This window comes from Pezoporus flaviventris, unplaced genomic scaffold (assembly GCF_033815535.1).
Source record: "Pezoporus flaviventris isolate CSIRO_AGI_PZ_B2104156 unplaced genomic scaffold, CSIRO_AGI_Pfla_v1 ptg000002l, whole genome shotgun sequence".
Lineage (NCBI taxonomy): Eukaryota > Metazoa > Chordata > Aves > Psittaciformes > Psittacidae > Pezoporus > Pezoporus flaviventris.
Window position 1 is genome coordinate 82931939 of NW_026892550.1, and position 14919 is coordinate 82946857.

Below are 14919 nucleotides of genomic sequence, written 5' to 3' on the forward strand. Positions count from 1 at the left end.
GCTTGGAGCATATGCTCTATACAGCTCAGAGTGCAAGCCAAGCAGCTGGATCAGGTCTCTAGCTATGTATTCCTGGCCATGATTCAGCCCCAGTTTGACCGGGGCACCAACACAGCCAGCACTGCATGAGGCCAAGCGTGCTGCACCAGCGAGTGCAGTGGGTCTGAATGGGGTGAGTAGAGGGGGGTGAGGAGGAGAAGGAGGCAATCCACACCTGCATTATCACCACACAGTGTAACAGATAGCTAAACTGACAGCTTCAGAGTCATTGCGTGCATCACCAAACTTTCAGGCGACAAAGCTTCACTGGAATAAGCAAATCTGATTGTGAAGAGCTACTTACAAGCCCTAGTAAGATGCTCTCAAGCAAATCTGAATGACTTCAGAGGGCAGATTCTCCAAGAACAGTTTGTCACCAGCCCACGAGTCTCTCAGTGCCAGCTCCCTCAGCAGGACTAAGCTGATGCTTTTGGTATGCTCTTGTTCCAATTTGCATGTGCTGACAATCTGTAATTAATAGCAGCTTATCACCAGCTTAGTGGTAATGACCCAAGACAAAGGCAAGGCTGTGAATGGCATCCACGTTGCAGAACAACTTGTGATTCCCCCCCCCCCCCCCCTTCAATGAAGGGCTTCTGCTATGGAGCACAGCACAAAGCTGATAAAATGCTACAGGATTTTATACATAATACAGAAGGGAAGGCCTTACTAGTAGGTCATTAGGAGAGGAGTGTGCCCTCCAAACCTCCTTAGTCCGGGAGGTAAAAAAGAGTGACTCCTAGTTAAGGTAATTCAGCTGAGACTGGCCCATAAGGGAGTTAAGGTCTTTTTTTCAGCAACCAGAATAAAGCTTTTACTCATCTGTTTTGTTCTGCATGCTATAGGTATTTTAAGGTAACAGTCCAATGGGCAGGTTTTGCCCCTACCAGTCTGTGGCTGTATGGTGAGAGCCCCATGGACACACCAATCATCCTGTTAAGCACAGCACTCTCTGCATCTGTACAGGTTAAAATACATCCAATGAGGGGACCTCCCGGTGTTACAGCTGGTGCAACAGAGCCTGCATGACTCCAGGTGCTTAGGATCCTTACGGCTTAATTGAGACCCCTGCAAGCACAGACTGGTTTACGCTTTTACTGTCCATGTTTTAACCATCTCCACGTTTCAGATTTAGCAAAACAACAACTCAATATGCAGCCCCTGGATCTGCACGAGTTCTTTAAGTTGCTGAGGATGGTGATAGGAGAGGCTGAAAGAAGTTTCAGTGTTGTTTTTTTGTTGTTTTTTTTTTTTTTTTTTCCCCTTGTTGCCCACAAAGCAGAACAAACCACAGCGCTCATCAGATGTAGGTTTGGAAAACTGCAGCTTGGTTTGGGGGGCAGGATCGACCGTGCATGAAACCTTGTGCTTAATACAAAGCAAATTTGTAGCTAGCAGCTGTGGGCTTGCACATCCCAGTTTTCTCTGCTCTTCTGCCAGCTTTGTAAAAGTATTTGGGTTTTCACTCATCATCTCAAAGTTCACTCCAGTTCCACACCTCTGCGCTGTCAACTCAAAGGACAACCCCCTTTCTGCCCTCTCCCACACCTCTCCCAAGCCAAAGGCTGGGGTGACCCCGAAGCTGGGGGCCGCGGGAGGCTCAGCTCTGCCTGCTGGTGTGGAGCTCCACGGAGCTCTGCTGCCCTCCTCAGCCTGCCGGCCACCAGCACTGCCCGCAGCACAAGGGGGGAGCGCGGGGCTGTGGCAGCTTCGGGGGACACCATTGCGGGTACCAGTGTGAGCAATACCCAGGCGAGATGCTGGTCCCCGCAGCTTGCTTTTCTGGAGCTGCTTGAGAAGGAAATGCGAGAACAGACCCCAGCTGGGAGACTGACACAAAGATGATAAAAATGTGTCACTTTTTTTTATGAAAAACTTTTAGTTTCAACTGATTTCTTTTTTTTTTAAAAAAAAAGAAAAATCATTCCCCAAGGTTTGCCTATCTCAAATAAAAAAGAAAAAATATTCAAATATTCCTCTTTGTTCTTTTATGACTCCATCTTTTTTTTTTTCCTTTTTGCATTTGAAAAGGCAGAAGAGATAAAATCTCTGGCTGCAGAAATGACTGGACTAACCTGGAAACCCCAGCCTTGCATTTAGGGTTGCGCTGAAGGAGGTATATTTTCTCCTCCCCTGAGGAAATTCTAACACGACCTTTTTGGGTGCTCCATCCTCTCCCTCATAAATGTAGCAGTAAGGAATATGTCTGTTTATAATGCACAGATACACATATACACACACATGCAGTCTAAAATCTGTATTGACAGAACAAGAAGCAACTTCAGAAGGGTAATTTTTGTACATTGCCAGATATCATCAGTGAATAAACCACATTGAAAAGGTAAGAGCAATTCTCATGACCACACAAACACTAGGAAAGACCAATGCTAAAAAGCAGCCTACTTCAGTGCTGCTGATGCCTCTGCACAAGCTTTGTGTCACTGGACTGCCTCACCTCTATGAAATGCACAAAATGAAGGTGTAATGATTAAACACAGACCGACCATAGGCCTCCCATTTTTCCGAGCTGAGCTAAGTTCTACAAAGGGGAAAGGGTTTCCGAGTGCACACTCTTGTGAGCATCTCCCAGGCTCTGGACTTGGCCAGGACAGGTTCTCCTCCCTCTCACAATCTAAAGCAGCTCAAGAAATCATGTAATATATGCCATGCCTGCTTCGGTGGGTGGGCAGCCGAAGGTTGTTGGCACACTATACACCTTCTGGGTCCTTCTTATCTCTTTTCCCCCCCCACTCTCCACAACACTCTGGCATGCCTCTGCACTCTTGTAGATATTCTGGTCTCCAGACCTTCCTCGTGCCATTGGCACAGAGTACAGAAAAAGGGCTGTGGTCCAGAACTGGAGCTCAGAAGTTGAAAACAGGAGACGGGCACACAGTATGAACCCAGGGAAGAATGACTTTATAGCTGACACAACCTGAGAGACTGGAAGGCTTTGTCCTTTTACCAGCATGGAAAAGAAATCTCCTGAAATGATGAGCAACGCCTCATTACAAAGTAGGAAAAAGTAATAACGGAAGGTGGAACAAAGAGGAAAGAGGCAGCATGCCCCTCCACAAGAGCTTATCACTGATGGGGACAACAGCGGTGAATCATCATAGTCCCCGTAATACCCTAGGCCACGTTTGGTTATATTTTTCTTACTTCTGTTCTGTCTTGTACTGGAGTATCAGCATCTGAACATGCTCTAACTGACCAGAGAATCTAAAGGAGATGGGTTCAGAACTCTTTGTCAGAGTATGTTTTCAACAGCAGGCAACCACAGGCAGTCACCTCACAGACACTTCCATCAGCAGATTCCTACCAGAGATACAACAGTATTATTATTCCTAATGAACAAAATGCATGCATGAACAAACAAAACAGCAGCAGCAGGACTGCTGGATGTACCATCACGTACCCATAACAGCTCCTTCCTCATCAAAACCCAAATCTAAACTCTCAATCTAAACTAACAGGATCAAATTAACTTCAGAGAGGAAGAATCTTCCTTCTTCCACTATTCACTCTAATCCTTCTTCCCATACACCCTCTGATGCTTCCTGATGGCTTTTCATTCTTCAGCTCTGGTCTTTGCTTTCTCTTAGTTCACGCTTATTTCTTTTGTCCAGGCGCGGACCAACCTGGAGCTGCAGGAAGGTTGTGAAGAAGAGGATGAAGTTTGCTGGAGAACGGGATATTTCTATTTCATTCTGGAGTCACTAGGATCATTGTGGAGACCTGAAATTTATCCCATTCTTTGGCATAACTTACATGTGAGAGAGGGATGCCAGAAGCAAAAGGTGGAGGTGGCCGAAATTGTAATTTTCATACCCCAAAGCACAAGTTTTAACAGTATGGGATTGCAAGCAGCCTCATCTGGCCACCACCCCTGCTATCACAAAGGGATCAAGGATGCACAGCTGCCTTGGATCTGTATCAGGAGCTGAACGTATGTGTCAGGAAACAGCATTTCCCAGGGGAGTATCCCAGAGAAGCAGGGATTTGTTGGGGTATGGGCTGGACAGAAAGGGAGGAATCAGAATGGCTCTAGTGGGCTGAATTAGGAATTCTGAAAGGTTAAGTAACACATGCAGAAATATCCCTTACAGTACTCTAGGATCACACATAGGAATTTCAGGATCAAATGGAAAGGATCATGGGACGTGGTTACCTTGGTGTCCTATCACCTTGATGCCCCAGAGGTATTAAAGCTGTTACCTCCTGGGGTTTTTTTGAGAGTGAAACCAAAAAGGTGCAAGTAATGCTGGGGGCAGCTGAGGGTGCAGGAGCTGCTAAGTGTTTTCCCCGACCTCACAACCAAGAAATAGTGCCTGTTCTTCAGTGTAAATGACTGGCTTTGCGTGTGGGAAACAAAAACTCTTCACATAGGACCTGAAGAGAGAGCAAGCTTGTGTGTGTGTGTGCTTGTGTGAGTGGCTGTTTTAACACCTTTTCTTTATTGTCCTGCCTGTCGGACACATCAAACCAAGCCCGGATTTCTCAGTTTCTTGCCATCAGATGATTGCATTTCAAAAGGAGCTGGGACAATGCAGCTAGGTCACACCTCAATTCAAGTGCAGCAATGGCCTGTCAATGCGCCTCTTTCGGCCAGCAGGGCAGGAATTATAAAAAATCTCTGGGGTTTACACAGACAGTGGCAGGACAGGGGAGAGGGGGGGAGACCCCACGCCAGAGGAGCCCGTATTTCCCACATCTCAGGGCTGCATTCCCTGTCTGAGGGCACTCCAGATGCTGGGAAATGATAACATGGGTCCATTGTTCCTGGCTCCAGCTTCTTCCCTCCCTACCTTTAAACGAGCACACAACACAAAAGCAGCCTCCCTCTTCCTGACCTCCCCATGCCCCCCCCCCCCCCCCCCCAAAGAAAGTGTGTGTGTCCCCTGCTTCTCCAGCTAGCTCCTGCTGGGCTCAGGTGCACTGCTGCCACCTGCCCAGGCGCAGGCAGCACCAGCACACCAGGGAATGTAGAACCTCCTTAAAGGCAGCTTTAGGAGCGGTGTTAACGGGGCTCATCACTCCTGCATGTGTATTTGAAAAAAGGCAGAACGCTATAGAGGGACAAACCGTCCTGCGCCCCGTACCGGGTGCTCCTACCTATTTTCATGACCCGTCCGAAGACGGAGGTGTTGTCCACCGTGCTGCAGTTCCACCGCCGCTGCCGAAACTGGTACTGGCACTCTTTGATGGCGCTGCGGGCCCCCTCCCCGATGAACACCATGTGCTCCTGGTAGAGCTGGCAGAGCTTGCGCTGCCCAGGAGAGAGCCCCGGCAGCTGGCTGCACACCGGCTGCGCACCGATGATGTACATCTCAGGTCTCTGAATAGGGTTCATGGCCAAAGACCTGCGATGAGAAAAACATCCAAGGGACTCTGTCTGGAGGGAGAGGCCCCCTCCGCGGAACGCCCGGCACCTTTCCCCGCCAGCCAAGCCCCGCTCCGCTCCCAAAGCCCCGGCGCATTTCTCATGTCAGCTGCCTCCCGCTACAGCTCTGCCAGATGCGAGGCTTTTCCAGAGCTCCAGCGGGAGAAACACAGCTCGTTTGTAACCTGAGTTTAAACACAGAGGACACCCGGGATGGGGAGGGGGGCAGAGAGAAAGCTCAGCACTTTCTCTGCAGGAGAAGAAAGTGAGCTGCTGCTTTTTCACAGACCGCCAGCCAGCGATGCCTGCCTTTCAGCTAGGCTATTTTCCGCTCTTCAGAAGGGGGCTCCGCGGCTGCTCCCGGGGCTTTTGGCAGCGGGTAGGAAATCTTACCCACCCTCTCCTTACGCATTCCCCACATCCTGAAGCCCGGACGGGATCTCAGCGAACCCGTACAAAAGGAGCCCAGAAGTGCCTGGAAGAGAAGGGCTGCGTCCCCAGGAACTGGGCAGGGACAGTGGGAGGGGGGAACCTGGATAGAAGTGAGCTGCTGCGAAAGAAGCCCTGCGGGCAGGGAAGCTAGTTCCCGCGGGGAGCGCACGGCAACTCCCGCTCCCGTTCCGCCGCCCGGCCCCGGGCAGTCCTCGTTCCGCAGCGGCGGACAAACGCGCTGAGGTCTGCCCCGCGCCCTCACTTACCACCAGGAGTTGGCGTCGGCCACCGGCGAGGTGCAGCTGCAGAGGAGCGCGGCGGCGAGGGCCAGCCTCGGCCCGGTCATGGTGGGCAGCCCCCGCAGAGCCGGCCGCCGGGACGGGGCGCCCTGTGGAGAAGCGCCGAAGAGAAGCCCTGGAGCGGGGCCTGCGTGCGGCGGGACGCGGCGAGCACAGCCCGGCGGCCGCCCCCTCCCGCCCCCCGCAGGACCCTCCCTCTCTCCCCCGGCCACCGCCTCCCGGGGGCTCCGGCCCCGGCCCTGCCTCCCGCCCGCCCTCGGCCACGGGGTAGGGGCCTCGCTGCCGGGACTGCGCCGCCACTGACGGAGCCTTCCCGTCCCGTCCCGGGGCAGACAGCCGTGTGAGACAGGGGCACCGGGAGCTTCGGGGCCAGGGGAGGCGCAGCGCGCCCGCAGTCCGCCGGTGTCCCCACGAACCGGACCGTGCCGTGAGCCCCGCGGCCGCAGGTGTGCGGGGAGCCGGCAGGGCACATCAAAGCGGCGCGCTGGCCCCGCTGCCCGCCTTTGTAATGCAGGACCGGCTCGGAAATGGGCTGCCCCCTCCCCAAAACGGCCTCCAGAGGGGCCCCACGGCATGGTTCCGGCCCCGCGGCCCGGGCAGGGGGTCTGCGAGGCGCGGCTGGGCTGCAGGCGGCGAGCGCAGATAGCCTGGCACCAGAGACTAATAGTTTTATGGGCAGGGGAGGCGGACAGGAGTAAAAGCTTCGAAGGCTCCTCTTGTCCAAACACCCCTCTCTCCTTTCCCCGCTCGACCCACCGGGATCCTCAAAGGCGGGGGCAATCTGGCAGTTCCTCAGTCCTTTCCCCCCCACCCCAGACACCGGCAGAAGGCAAACGCAGGCATCCCGGACCTGTGCGGGTACTTGTACCAAACACTCCTCGCAGCCTGCCTCCTTCATAGCCACCTCATCGCACCTTTGACTCCACTGCTGCTGCCTGCATCTCTAACACAGCTTTCCATTGTTCTGTCCTCTGCACACCACAGTCCCCACCTCTTCACCACAGACAACACCTTCTCTCCCACACAGCCTCCCCGCCGGGCCTGGCATCCCCCCAACCCTGCCTCTGTGGTGGCGGCAGCTCCCCAAACACAGGCTGAATGTGCGGGTCCCCCCCAGGTTGTGGCCACGGTGTATGTGGTCCAAGACTCGCAAGTACCCAGTCTTTCACTCTGCCTCAGGAGCAAAGAGCACCCAAGGCATGAATCACCAGGCTCAGCACCTCTAACCACTGAAGTATAGTATATTTTTTATGGAATTCCTCGCACCCGCCACGGTGGACTTGCTGTGTTTGTTTGCAGCACGCTTTGCTTCCACCCCCATCCAGATGTGCTGTACCTGCAGCTGGTGGCCCATCTCACCTGGCAGGCAGATGTGGGGCTGCAAGTGCCAGAATTAGCCTCAGGACAAAAAAGCCTTGTGTGACCCAGAACCTCGGTGGGAGGGGGGTTTTACTGCTTGGGCACAGCAGGATCCACGTCTGAAGAAAATAGGGTGACTTTATTCACATCTATATCCTCCCTTCTCCTCCTTCCACAGCCCTGAGCGTGATGGAGGGACAGCGAGGTGTGTGTGTGTGTGTAGCCACGCATACATGTTTTGTGTCTGTTTCTGTAGGGAATAGACAGAATGGAAAGTTTATCTCCCAGAGTCTGGGGAGGAAGGAAGTTGTGTATGGATGAATGGCTTTTCCATGACAAACAATGAGTCTGCACAGACATGGTGTGATGTCACCTAAAGAATTTCCAAGCCAGCCCCAGATACAGAAAACCTTCTCACTGGCAGAGATGAGAGCATCCTACCTTTCCATCTCAGCCAGAAGGAAGAACTAGGGTGGTGGAAAGAAAAGCTCTCACTGTCTCACACACACATGCGTCATTTTAATAGATGACACGATGGGAGAGATGTATCTCCAAGCTTCACCCTCGCTGAGCCTCCTCATGGATTCTGAGAAGGGAGTAAAGTGTGGTGAGCCGCCCTTGGTGCCTCTCCCAGCCAGGAATGTGAGACAGCACCAGCCTATGAGACACTTCCACAAATACAGGTGATGTCAATGTCCGTGTTCGTGTGAGCTTCTCAGAGCGCATGTGCACAACTCCACAGGGTGAGGAGGACATGCCACTGGTGGACTGGTGGTCCATGTCAGCACTGGGATGTGACTGAAACAAAAATCTTTCCAACAGGCACAACCAAGGCAATGATCTTAGTATGAAACATGAGACATAAAAATTGCCTTATGGGATAAGATCGCTTATCCAGCCAACCTAATATCCTGTCACAGGCAACAATGAAAGGAGATGCTTTGGCAGGAAAGGTCTGAGGCTCTGAATTCGGCCTAAATTCTGCTGCTGGCGAGAGTGACTGCCATTGAGTTAGATGCAAATCATGGAAGTGAGTCCTTTTTAAGGAGCTGGAAATAATTTCTTCACTGCCTGTGTTTATGACTTCAGATAAAGTGGTAATAGCAGGTGAGGTGCTGTTGGAGGGATTTAGCTCAGCCAGCAACTTCCAGACCAAAAGCTGCACAACACTTGGCTGGCGGTCTGAAGAATAGTGCCTATCACTGTTCCTTGTGCCTGTTTCTACTTGCCACCTAAATCTTGAAAGCGAGCTTTCCATGTTGTAAATAAAAAGCTTGGGTTATTTTTTAAGCCCAACTGCAGAGCTGGTTCAAGCAGCTCTGGTGAGGCTGTTTGCCAAAGCTGGGCTGGGTGGGAGAAGTCCAGATGAGAGGTGAGGTGAAGCGGGGCTGCTGGTGGGCTGGGATGAATGGAGTCAGTGAAGCATCACTTAAGAGAGGGGGGTAAGGAGCTGCTGGTGGGTAATCCCAGATGAACGACTGAGATGCTGGAAGGGTCATGAGGGCTTAGGGTTTCAGGGGAAGGAGGCTAGAAGTGAGCAGGATTTTGGGATGGCTCCACACAAGTGACATGAAAAGGATCACTACACTAACAGGTATTGAGAAGGCATTGGATAAAGCTGGTCTCACTTGCCTTTCTGTCCCCTGGTAACCCCTGTCTCAGATCCAGGAGAGCCCAACCTCATGCCTGGCAGATCACTTCTCTTGGACATCATCCCTGTTCACTCACCATCACCCAAGTGACTCCCACTTTCATCCCAAACCAACCCTCCCCTGCAGCAGCCCACTCACACCAAATCAGAGCACTCCTGATAGAGCAGGGGAAGAAGGGGCAATAGAAAGAACTCCAAAACCAGGGTCTGCCTTGCTTCTGCTGAAGAAGGCCCCATTCCACCCCTTTCAACAGGCCTGGCTCACTCAGAGAGCCACTCTGTGGCTCGAGCACTGCAGGTCTGATGCTTGTACCCAGATTGCTGAGGATCACCTGGGACAAAGAGGGAGCTGTAATCTGAAAATGGGACATTAATCTCAACCCTCAGATGAAAGGTCTAACGCTGGCTTCTTAGCAGCAAGCCTGCATCTTTGTAAAGCCTTGGCATTCTGCTGCATTCAACAGTCTGCTGCCCTAGGCAACTGTCTACTGTGTTGGCTGGCTGCCTAACATTACTACCTGTGTTTGCCTTTGTTTGCTTTTCAGAAGGGACAACTGTGCACTAAGCACAACTTTACACACTGAGTTTCCAAAGCCCTGGCAGAGCAGCCAGAGAGTTATCGCTGCCTTCCCAATGCCGTCCCTGCAGTGCTTGCTGGAGGGAAGTGCAAGACTCCAAGAAGGAGAGGTCATGTCCATGAGATCATTTGCAAAGATTTGGCAGACCATGAAAAACGTTGAACCCTGGCTGGAAGGCAGCCCTGATAAGTGAGAGAAGGAGAGTTACTCATGCAAACTCCTTGTCCTACCCTTACTGTTTTTCAAACTTTTGGGATGTCCTCAAGTACAGCACAGATCTTTATCAAGTGCTGTAAGAAATGTTGACAGAAAAAGCAGGTCTCTCTCCACCTAACTCCAACAATCCTCATTTCTGCAACTTGTCTGGTTCCTCCCAGGCTGAGGAGAACTAGACATACATTTTGCTTATAATGATCAAGAGCTTCTTTCAAGTTTCTGTTTATTCTTGCATCTTGACTGTGGTTCAATGTTTGTTTTTAATGTCCAGTGCATCCAGAAACATTTATTGCTCTCTCTCTGACATAAGACAATTACTCAAGATGGGAAAAATATTCACTGAAATAAGGTCTCCTCTACCTATGGAGCCCAGTAGAGATGCATTGCCTGGGAAGGAGAATTTACATGTGTTGCTTGAAAGGGAACCCCTCTAGTTCATAACCATGACCTGCTGGTTGATAGCACCAAGACACACACCGTAATGTCCTGCTATACAACTGCTTCTGGCAGCCAGGCTCGGTTTTAACCACAGTTCTTACTAAGATTTCAGGAATCTCATTAATGTCACATACTTGCCCATTCAGCTGAACCAGTTTTAGAGGGAGTGTAGATTAAAATAATAAAAATAAAAAAGGTACCTTGAAGCTAAACTGCAGCCCTCACACAGAAACCTAAATCATCTGTTATCCCACCAGACCCCACTCTTTTGGTCCTGTGCTGCTCCCCTGATACCAACCTGTCCCTTTCTCAGCACAGCACCGTACCACCATGTTGCTGTACTGCTGTCAATCTTCCCAGATCCAAATGTGTTATTTTATTTGTATTGTGATTATTACTTTAACAACACCACCGCTACAGGTTCAGATCCAGCTGTGGTGTTACAGACTGTGTAATAACACCTTCTCAAAGTATCCCAGCACATTAGTCATAGAATCAGAGAATGGTTTGGGTTGGAAGGGACCTTAAAGATCACCTAGTTCCACCCCCCCTGCCATGGGTAGGGACACCTTCCACTAGACCAGGTTGCTCAAAGCTCAAAGCCCCATCCAGCCTGGCCTTGAACACTTCCAGGGATGGGGCAGCCACAACTTGTCTAGGCAACCTGTGCCAGTGTCTCACCACCCTCACAGTAAGGAATTTATCCCTTTGTATCCTCCTCTTTTGTCTTGACATTGCCTCGCCTCGTTGAATTGTTATGTACCGTGTGTCTGCTGAAAGGGCAGATTACTCCTGCTTGTGTCCTGCTTGTTCCTTTCGGTACTTACAGACTCCGTTTTATCTCCTGATGTGCTCATGTGCTACCTTTTTCTGCATCTCATCACCTGTCACCCCGCTGACAGATCCAGATTTCCTTTCACCACTACCTTGCTCTTTTATTTTTCCATGACTCCCCTGCCCAATGACATCCAGTCTCACTGTCACCAGTGCATGTAGTACAGCAAATGCCAAGATATACCTGCCAGTCTCAGCAGACCTACTGACAGCTCTCCCTGAAGTGATTCACCAAGGAGAACAAGAATGGAGGAAGGTTGCAAGTAAAAGCAGATGTATTACACAACAAAAAAGGCCAGATACTAAATATTTTACCATTTAAAACCAGAACAGGTATAAAGGATAGGGATTCTATGAATAAACCAGCTTCTCATTAGTGAAAGATACAGGATATATGTCAAGTTTTATGAACAGTCATTTCTGTCACAATATTTCACATGACAGGCAATGAGCTCAACTAGAGCAAGACCATCTCACCCACCACAAAAAAAAAAGGAGCAAACTCCATGGATAAACCAGGACATGACCCTCCTCTGAAATGGAAAAATCTATTTAAGTTTTTCTATATCGAGTAGGAAGCAACATAGACCCATCCCTGCAGGTAGATAGCTGCCTGGAAACTGTCTACGCTTACAATATTCCCAGGGACAGATCCAGGCCATCTGTTTCCCTTTTCCATAGGGCTCTATTTGCATGTTGGTGACCTCAGTCAAGAGCCAGAAACCCAAACTGGGACATGTCTGGCCTAAACTTTGCACTTCTTGTTCCCATGACTAGAACAAGGGTTTCTGACCCATAACTAGACCCACGGTTTTGGGGGCTGCAGCAGATGAGCCATAATCACAAACTGAAACCTTCTTAGCACCCTTTGTTTATACGGGCAAGATGGCTTTATAAGAAATGGCTCTATAAGAAGTTAGATCAGCTCCACTATGTGTGAAAAAAGCACCAAGCATTATCACCGTGCTGACCATTCAGTGGCTTACTAAACTTGCCCATGGTGTCACAGCTTACTTGTCAAAGAGGCACCCCATCTCCTTAATTTGCACTAACAACTTCTTCTTCCAGAATGGTTCCCCAGACCCCCTCAAAGAAGCCACAGGAGGTCAGGTTGAAACACAAGACCAGGCAGGGTTTGAGAGCCCACGCTGCTGCTCCCCAACGCTGTAGGTTTCTAGGAATGAAAGACTCTAACCCTTAATTCCTTCTAGCCAACAACTTTCCCAAGTGCTAAGTTTACATGGAGAATTAACTATCCTAGGAGGAGAATAAGACATGAGGAAAGAGAGAAGAAGGAAGTACATCCCTCCTTTATTTGTTTTCCAGGGACCAACCCTGGGAGCTGGCTTGTTACCTGCCGTAGCTGACAGCAGCATGTACCCCTCAAGCAGTGAGAGGAGGGCAGGCCTCCTTGAAGACAAAGTTCTCCAATAGCATGAGCAAGGAGGCAGCGAAAGGCAATCCAAGTCAATGCAACTTCTCTGCAGAGATTTCAGAACAGGCCAGGGGACGCAAACAGCTGGATGGCTTTAAGTGTTTTCTTTCTTACTCTGATCTTGCAAATCATGGAGCACCCTTTGCCCTCCCTAAAAGGGTGTCTAGCTCCCCCAGTCCCACTGGAGCCATCCCAAGCCAAGATTTATATTTCTGCATCTCACAGGCCTGGACCTCATTCTTGCTCTGAGTATATATTCCTTCTAGTTTGTTCCATACTCTGTAATAATTACATCAACTGGCAAAGAAAGTCAAGTATTTAAAGTTAAGTTAAGCTTGCACTTGAAGAACCTAAGTTCCACTGTTGTAGTGGTTCTTAGCTCTCCAAGAGGGAATGGCCATAGGAAACAGGGAGATGCATGGTTACTGCTCTGTCTTGGACATTCAACACCTCAGTGTAAGTCACAGGGACCACTGTCAGACTGACTCAGATCAACAGTCTCCTGTCAGTTAAATCATTGCCAGTAAAGCCTGATACATACATTTCCGAAGGAAATGGTAATCCGTGGAATAAACTGAAATTAAATTTAGTTTCTCTCCTTCCTGTTAGAGTCTTCAAAGATGTTCTTATGAAGTCCAGTCTAATGAAAATAGTATTAATGATCAGCTCTTCCTTCACTCTGGAATTGCAAAGCAAGCACGTACACCCCATTCATTAGACCCAACAACTCTGACAGCCACTCTTTTACCTTACAGAAAGGGAAAGAGGCACAGGAAGGGCTGAGTAACAGGTTCAAACCAGTAAATCTGTGCTGCAGATTTACCTTCATTCAGCGAAGCACTAAACCAGGCGCTTGAAAGTAAGCATATGCCTCCTCATCTTTGCTGAATCAGGATCAAAATTAAAATTAAAATCTACTCGTTTTTCCATTCTTTCAACCACCAAAAACTTTTGTCATCAATTAAATGTTCTTCCTGATCAAATACAGTGCATTCGAAGTGCAACTAATAAAGTATTATGAATAATGCTCCAGTGTATCAATTGTATCATCTACATAGTTACTGCAGTTTCCAAACCAGAGAAAAACCATTTTCCAAGTATGCTTATTACATTTTAATATTAATATAAATATATATAAAAGGCTGAATCACTATAAATATAGCCCTGTCTATATCAGAAGATTACACTGACTTAACCAGTTTCAGAACTTATCTTCTATACTGTCACACTTCAGTAAAGGAATCTCCTGTTAATTCTGGATGCAACAGATTTAAACTAAACCTGTTCAAACTGTCTGGGGAATAGACTGCATTTACATTTGTACCAAAAAGATCATTTTATCTCTCACCTTTATTCTAACACCAATCACATCTGTGCAATTCAAACTGCAGAAAATAAAGTAGCCTATTTTAGATCTTGTTTGTAAAATACTACTATAACATTACTACCTGCTCAAATAAAGAGTTTCCTAATACAAATTTTCAGCAAAATGTGCACCCATGCAAACCTAATCTAGAAGAGTTATATCACTGTATCAGTGTTGTGTAGGTTAGTTACCCTTTAAACCAAAAGTAAAGCCTTCAAAATTAAGACCTGTACTGATTTAAATAGATTATTCAGTTCAATCACTGCTTTTTTCTTTTTCCTTTTAAGTAGATAAGGCCTAATATTAGGAACAGGGGGTTGTGCCTCTTAGTGACACATCATATGATCCCATCTATAAACTCAGTGAGCATCTCACCATGCAAAAAGCTGCAATACTTTTGCTAATTTCCAGACTAAATTTATTCATGGTCAGCTCACACCCATTTGTTTGTATGCCAGCTTGGCCCTTACAGTTCAGGATTCCAAAACTGAGGCTGGAGCCTGCCAATATGGTTCTGCTAGCAGCATTACCAGGGTAATAAAGACCTCTGTCCCACCCCAGTACTGTAAGACACTGCTCTTTCGAGGTGCAGCCCTTTAATGATACAAGCAGTTAAAATGACAATATAAGGAGTTAAACAGATTCAAAATTAAACTTGCAAAGAGAAAAGACCAGGTTTTATTTATTTAACTGCCCAGACTCGTTCGTGTAGGAATCAGAAGCCCAAAGGAGCAGGGCAGGAACATGTGGCTGGAGGGGGCTGAGCCCCAGCAGTACCACCTTTACCTAAGTTAAATTCGAATGGAGCCACACTGGCACTTCCAAAAAAAGTCGTATTTCTGGTTGTTTTTTTGATTGTGGATCTGTTCCCTGATTTCACAGCTCACTG

General features: G+C 48.8%; 1 protein-coding gene across 4 annotated transcripts in view; it reads right to left on the reverse strand.

Moving 5' to 3' along the window:
- The window catches only part of WNT5B (Wnt family member 5B), a 73914-nt gene that overhangs the window by 10589 nt on the left and 48406 nt on the right, over nt 1-14919 (reverse strand). For 3 of the 4 annotated variants that reach the window (XM_061444767.1, XM_061444768.1, XM_061444765.1), the window contains exons 2-3: nt 6121-6242; nt 5155-5402 (exon numbers count right to left, since the gene is read on the reverse strand). In XM_061444767.1, coding sequence (XP_061300751.1) covers nt 5155-5402; nt 6121-6242 — 370 coding nt within the window. Of the gene's footprint in view, nt 1-5154; nt 5403-6120; nt 7205-14919 lie in introns of those variants that run through there. The other variant, XM_061444764.1, reaches the window with a different exon arrangement.